Here is a 7,871-nt window from a genome sequence, read left to right on the forward strand (position 1 = left end):
ATGGCTATAGACTGTAGACAGTGTATGTTAGGTTAGACCTAGTAAGAGTTTTTGCAATGGCTCCACAGTATTCCACACTTTAGCGTGCGTTCATAGTAAGGTTAAGGAATTACTGGTTGACACGAAGCTATGCAGAGAAGACTTAGAATACAGTTTCCAAGAGCAAGGAGTATCCCATGCAAACATGCTATAACTTGCAATGTTTCAAAATTTGATATGGGCAGTTACAGAATGGATCCATCTCAGGTGTTAAGTTCATTCAAGATAGTGCTTCACCTCACACTGCCAGAGTCGTATATGCAGGGACTTCAGGAACTATCTTTCTAAAAGCATGTGCAAAGCAATTTTATGTTATGTATACTGAGGTGAGATATTAAAGAGCATGTGCAATAAGTAGTTCAAGCAGTGTACCTATTCATCTTGTGTTGTGTAAATAAAACCATGATGACGTCGATCTTCGTTTAAATGACAATAGCTCCCAGATGCATCAACCTATTATCTTCAGAATATTAGATCAATAAGTTAACATATGCCCCTTTCTATTTAGAGTACAAAAACTATATTAATTGGGAACTTTATATTTTTGATATATTTTCAAAAATGTCACATAGCCCGGTACCAATCATTTTGATACACCCTGTATAGTGTTAATTTGTATAAAGATCACGGAAGGGCGAGTAGGAGCAGCGGGTATTTCCTCGCCTTGCACCACTGAGGTCCCGGGTTCATAGACTCATGTGCACTTGCTTTATCCCGATTCCATGCTCGCTCTCGCAGGTCTTCTCCGGGATCTCCGATTCCTTCTTCTTTCAAAAATCGGGGATTAGTTGTTTGGTTATCAAAAACTTCCTTCACCTAGTGGAATTTGGGGAGCTGCATAGATAATTGGTGGATGTTACAATCTAAGTGCGGATAGATTTGCGCCAAGTTCGGCTGCAACCAGCCTAGTTGAAATTATAGCGCTTTTATCCCTCTGAGATCTGGGAAAAGGCGCTATATAAAACACCGAAATTTAATTAAATTTTTTTGACAACAAGGCATAGTTTTCTTTTCACGAATTGATCAAATTATTTTAGTTTTCAACTATTTTCCGTTTTGTTTTTCTTCCACAGCAATTACCGTTGGTGAATTCAAAGGACGAGTAGACCGATCACTTTCGTGCCAGGAACGTTGTGAGATCACCGGAAATGAAACCAAATCAGGCGTTTGCCAATGTGACCCAGAATGTGAATTATATAACGACTGTTGTATGGATTACTATTCAACGTGCAAATCACCAACCAATGAGAAGCTTTCTAACTCAACAACATTCCCAACAGAACTGCTTTCTTGTTCTAAGATATCTGAATTTATCCACACCGCGTTACTGATAAGCAAGTGCCCGGACGACTGGGAAAACGAGTCTATCCGTAAAAATTGCGCCTATGAAATTAAATCATGGGACAACAATATTCAAGCTGCTTCACGACATTGGCCGCTATATAATTACAAAGGCTACAACTTTAAAAACCTATTTTGTGGCATCTGTAACCATCAAAACGTTCTTTTTCTTGAATTTTGGAATATGAATAAACCGAAAGTCACAGTTGATCAGTCAAGAACATATGACTTTGGTCCATCACGTCACAGGCGTCAGACGGGGGCCATTGATCCCATCGCCAAAGATCTTTGTTATAGCGACCACAACAGTGATGACCCACAGCTACTTGAATATAGTGCAGGATATCGTTTACGCAGCTGCTTTTTGGACTTAATCGACACTTGCCCAGAAACATACGGAAATGAGTCAGTTCGAAATGCGTGTGAGGCTTATGTGGCACCGGTCTGTCACCTCAACGATAATGGTTACGGATTTATGACTGGGGTTGCGACACAATGGAAGAGATACAAAAACCCCTATTGTTTACTCTGCCACGATGCTAAAAATGTTAATGATTTCATTACATGCTCCGATTCGTCTAGTTGGACCTCTCCAAATGGAATTTTAAGCTCTGTTGTTTGGAAGTTCCTCACTAACACACACGGTCGTAAAAGCAGGCATTGCGAAAAAGAAGAAGTATTTGATACATACTCGGGCATTTGCCGCCCACTTGCATGCGCTCCAGGATTCCAACGGCGAGACGGACGCTGTATACCAGACCCAAATCGTCAAAGCATCATTGAGAGTCAATTTTGTGCTCAAGAAAAGACGAACATTGTTATTAGCGGAAATGAAATTACTAAGAATACGTCAGGTTGTGCGTTTGAAATACTTGGTATGGCGAATGAAAGTTACCTTAATATAGAAGACGCTTATTCGTTATACATGTACAATACCATAGATAGTAGAGGTGCCGGCTTCTTAGAGGAACATGACGTCAGCAATGGAAGCGCAAGTTATGTTCTCAATCGAATACAAGCTGCCCTTCATGATCCCAAAATTGCGCAGGGTCTCATTTCCTTCTGCTCGGTAGAGAGCATTGAATTCATTCATAGGTGTCAAAAACAATCAAACAAGCACCAATGTTCAGGTACTTGGTATAATGGACTATCCGGGGACTTTCGAAGAGTGAACAATATCACTAATATTGCAGAGGTATATATTCACGGTGATGTCTATATTACCCCCGAGTTTGTCATGTGTGTGATAAATTTTCAATATAACTCATTCCTGCAACACATTGTCAGTTTCGAGGAATGTCACGTGTGTGGTTATGAAACTCCGGTTTTACAATGTCCTCTTGTGACGATTTATGAGTACGAGTACGTAATGGTACAGAGACAAAACCACACGGAAGTCTGGTATGGCGACGTGGTTCTTTTTCAAGATCAGTTTGTACATCTCCCAGATGGTCGTATCTTAATATGTGAATCTCCACCGGAAGTGTTTGCTTATTCTGAAGGTCTTGCTATTGCAAACATCATTGGAACAACGTCGTCGTTGGTAGGACTTGCGATGACATTTGGAACCCACTTGGCTCTACCAGTGTTACGTAACATTCATGGCATTAATATGATGAGTTTAACTGCTTCGTTGTTCACAGCACAGTTGTTGCCATTGATAACAGATAACATAAGCGTCCATGGTTTGTTGTGCACAACCTGCGCCGTTGTCAGTCATTTTGCCTGGCTTGCAGCTTTCAGTTGGATGAGTTTGATTGGCGTGAATCTGACCTACGCATTCGCATACAAGCCCGTCCAATCACGCGAAGGAATCGTGGCACCAAAGCTGATGCTGTCTCGACATCTTCATCTGGTAGGTTGGGGAATACCTTCCACAATTGTCGTCATATGCCTGATTATTCACGGGGCTCAACCGGAAGGAATCTCTTTCCAATATGGCCATCAACAAGGCGCCTGTTGGATATCAAATGCCGAAGCAAATCTGATTTTTTTCGGGATACCAGTAGCTATATCCGTGGTACTCAACTTTATACTGTTCTCCTGGACTGTGGTGGTCCTCTGGAAGACAAAAAGAAATTCTGAAGTGTCTAATGAATCTATAATTCGAGCCAACGATGGTCTGCAATATATGCTACTGTTTTTAAAGGTAGTATAAACATAGAGAATAATCCCAAAATGTTTCACTAAAATGTTTTGAGTGTTTTATGTCCATTACTGCGCTTTCTTATCTGTTTTGTTCGTTGGTACTATCTATCTCAGCTGTCATTGGTCCACTACAGGACAAAGGCCTCCCATGTTCATGATGTTGGTGTCATTTGCACTATGGACCACAAGTCATTCAATGAATGTAATGTATTGGGGTTAAGGAACTGTACCCCTGATAGATGCACATAATTATTGTGGATCATAGTGTTTATACCTGTCCGGTGCTTCTATCATTTGCCTACAAATCTGTCATTTTCATCCTTCTGCTGTTTGTTGTTGTTATGTTGTGTTTTGGTGTCCGTCTACTTTCTGAGCTTGTACTTGGTCTCCAGTATGTGAATCGCTCTGTCCATTTATTGTCATTTGATCGTGTCATGTGCTCTGCCCATATCAAATTCTTGTTTGGGATATGTTTAATGATGTCTTATGTTGTTAATTTACCAGCTGCAAATTGTATACGCGCAATCGTAATGTTTCTGGTCACCTTGGCGCATGGTACCGACGAACAAACAGTTGTGTACGTTTTACACATTCCACGCGTGGAGTTCACAACGCCGAGCTCCAAAACCAGTTGAATAATTGAATAAAAACACCGTAAAATGCATTCAATTAATGCAATTCCGGTATAGCTGAAAGTTGTTTAGGCTCCAGCTCTCTTATTAGAATGAACACATACGGGGGTATCCAAAAGTTTTTGAAATCACCCAGAAGTGAAGGAGCTATATCGATGAAATTGTGTCAGTGTAATTACTGGTCCTTATGTACATTATGGTCCAAAAATGGTCTCATAAGTATGTTTACTTTCGTTACAGGTGGCGCTAGATGGGCAGTAGGTGCATAACCTGCAAGATGGTGACAAATGAGGCACGCAGCGTGATTAAGATCCTGCATTAGGATCAGGCCTACAATGCTCAGAAAATCTATGATGAAATGAAAGCTATCTACGGTGATGATTGCCCATCATATGGCACTGTTGCTTTTTGGAAAAGGTAATTTCCAAACTGACAGCATGTCCATCACTTACGGATAATGCGGCCACAGTGAAGAAACTCAAGAAAGTGGAGGATCTTATCAGCTCTTATCATGAAAAGGTTATGCGCCTACTGCTCATCTAGCGCCACCTGTAAAGAAAGTAAACATACTTATGATATGAGACCATTTTCGGACCATAATGTACATAAGGACCAGTGATTACACTGACAAAATTTCATCGCTATAGCTCTTTCACTTCTGGGTGATTTCAAAAACTTTTGGATACCCACTCGTACACATACACACGCACCCCAAGTTTTCCAAGTATTAGTCGACGCACCTACTACACGCCACCGCGGTTGGAATAAAACCCACCGTCCCGTTTGGAACCATTTACATAAATATAATTCAATCATTATGGTTTTCCTATTTAGATTGCTACACTGATGGGTCTGGTTTGGATTCTTGGATTCATCGCTGCCTTTACTGATATCACCGTTATGTGGTGGATATTTGTTTTGGTATGTTCTACTCAAGGGTGCTTCATATTTATCTTCTTTGCACTTAATCGTCGAGTGAGGCGCATGTGGAGAATCAAATTCGAGAACAGACCAATCAAAAGTGCAATTCAACTTAACAGCATCAAGCAAACAAGTACAATAGCGTGATGAAGAGAAGTGTCAGGGAATCCATTAGGAAACGAATTTGGAGAAAACCTTCTGTTAATAAAATACTATGCTGAGCCACCAGCCTGGTTGGCTCACGCTCCAGTAATTTCAGGTGATTGGGCTCAGTAATACATCAAAGAATGTCTTCCAATTCATGAAAACAAATAGATAATCAGCTTATCGGATTAAAAGCTTAGAGGGAAGGTCTTGCTGCTCAGCGAGTGTTTGTAATTATCAGGTTTTCTCCCAATTTATTCTCTAATGCCAACTCCCGGGAACCAGCAACAATTAGCTGTCTGATCATGGTCGATTGGGAAACCACGCATCAATGAGTATGCTGAGGTCCTTGTATTTCATGGTTTATTTCCACACCACATTTCGCCAAAATACATTCTAGAAACGCTTGCTGTTAGAATAAGAAAAATTTTAATGCTAATTTATTGCACATTCTAGGGAAGCGTGGTTACCTTTTTAAAATAACCGAGTGAGAGGGTTTTCAAGAAAATATTTTTCCTGTCAAAACTGAAGCATCCTCTGCATAAAAGAAAATATGAATATTAACTGCACATCATATATAACGATTCGTGATACCCAATTGTGGCACATTTGATGTCGTTTAAGAAGCAGAGAATTTTATTTCAATTTTATATACGCCAAAATATTTTTTTAATTGAGCAAAAATAAGGATAGAAAAAACGTTGAAAATCCTATGTGAATATTACATTAGACCCGGCAAAAGATTACTGTTTCGTTTTTTATGGTAATCTAATCTTTTATTTCCTGAAAAAACATTTGGGGTCTAAAATGGAATTTTTATGTAATTGATAAAAACATCGAACGTGATACAAGAAAATGGTAGGTTTTCCTCTATAGTATTTTACTGACCATGGAAATGTACTGAGACACAAGCACGTGTCAAAATCGATATAATGTATTGTCCATACAGACGCCCAGTTATCACTGTTTATTATTGGATTTTTTTTGTATAAAACACGCAGTTAACTTAATTGAGCGCTAATAATACACCTAAATGTTTTTAGGCAAATAAAATTCCAAAATATGGTACGTTTTCTGCCTTTGCTTGTCACGTGGTAGGCCTATGTTGAAGTTGCGATTATACCTTCAAATAAGTTTCAAATGAATTCCAAGAAGACAAATGGCCGAGTGGTCTAAGGCGCTGGGTTCATAGTGTATCCAAAGCAGTCCGCCGCCGCCGTGAGTTCGAATCCCGCCTCCGCCAAACTTTAATGAAGTAAAATTAAAATTGAAATTTTACTTTTAAAAAATTTCATATTGGGGAAATGTGACTGGCAGAATTTATGTATGGCGTGGAGTGGTGTGGTTTATTTCAGTGCAAAAAAGCATGTTGATGACTTAACAACGTGTGTGGAAAGAAAAACTTGTGGGTAAAAGAGAAAAATGTACTACTCTAGTAGTCCCTTATTATTAAATGTTTAAAAATGTGTATATAAATAGAGTAGTGCTGGTACCAGAATAATGGTAAATTATGTAATATATAGTAGGAGATGAATCTTCGGCCAATTGGGATAGAGTTACTTAGATTAAGGAAAAGCTGCTATTCCATAAATTAATTGCACCCCCAGACGTGAGATTCCTAACAATTGCAACATGTGTTAAAAGTTCCCAAAAGTATTTGTGAAATTTAAATTTTACCTTTTTACCTGGGAAATCCAATTTTTCATTGGAAATTTCCCCAAATTGAAAATTCCCATTTTTGACTTACCTACTTTGGCCTTGCCATCTGATTCATGGTGATTCCATGTCATACTACTCGGTCTTTGGCTATAGCCTTCTAGCTGCTGCTACGGAGGTGTTGTTTCGAGCTAAGCAGTTTGTTTTAATAGTGTCCATCCATCTTTTGAGAGGTCTTCCTCGTTTTCTGTTCCCATGTACATTGCCCTCTAGCACAAGTTTGGGGTATCTGTCGTTTCTCATTCGCTATACGTGGCTAAAGAATTGGATCCTTTTTTTTTTTGGGGGGGGGGGGTTATCAGAAGTTGGTCGACTGTGATTCCGAGGTGACCTTCTCTGCTGTGAATACTTTCCCTGCATGACTCAGTAGGCTGATTCCCCTGTATAGTTTGCGCGGTTGTTCTTATTATGGCCATTCCCCAGTCCTTTGGGACATATTTTGTTGCACAGCCGGTACAGGATGTTGACCCCTGCTTCACCTGATGCCTAAAGCTCTTCAGCCGTCACATTGTACATTGCCATCAGTTGGCTTTTTTTATGGCGCTGGTAACCTCCTCCTCCAGAATGTCCGGGCTCCTCTTCTGTGCTTGGCATTTGTGGGATACTGTTTGCTATCTCTTCATTTATAGGATTTTGGTTGTTTTAAAGTTGTTCATAATTTCCTCTCCATCGGTTTTTCACATCGTGTAGTTCAGTTAATATCTTTCCTTCTTTGTTCTTTACAGTCTGCATTTTGATGCTTGGTTTATTAGTGATTTTCTTTATTGTAGAATACACCTCTTTTGACTTGGCAGCTTGGTGTGTATTCTCCACGTTTCTGCATAGGTCTTATAAGCCAAGTGTCTTTGCAGCCTTTGGTTTTCCGTTTGATTTCCCTAGTGAGATAGTTGAACCTTGTCTTACCTTATCAGTTTCTCCTGCTTGACCTTC

At 39.7% G+C, this 7,871-nt stretch overlaps 1 protein-coding gene across 1 annotated transcript; it reads left to right on the forward strand.

Moving 5' to 3' along the window:
• On the forward strand, window positions 1–5,589 carry LOC140163543 (uncharacterized). Its single transcript, XM_072186856.1, has 3 exons — window positions 1–22; window positions 1,113–3,529; window positions 4,995–5,589. Exons 1-3 carry the CDS (start codon window positions 1–3, stop codon window positions 5,226–5,228), a joined length of 2,673 nt encoding a protein of 890 aa, XP_072042957.1. The 3' UTR covers window positions 5,229–5,589.
• Window positions 5,590–7,871: the final 2,282 nt, after the last annotated feature.

The sequence above is a fragment of the Amphiura filiformis genome, chromosome 11 (assembly GCF_039555335.1).
Source record: "Amphiura filiformis chromosome 11, Afil_fr2py, whole genome shotgun sequence".
Taxonomy (NCBI): domain Eukaryota; kingdom Metazoa; phylum Echinodermata; class Ophiuroidea; order Amphilepidida; family Amphiuridae; genus Amphiura; species Amphiura filiformis.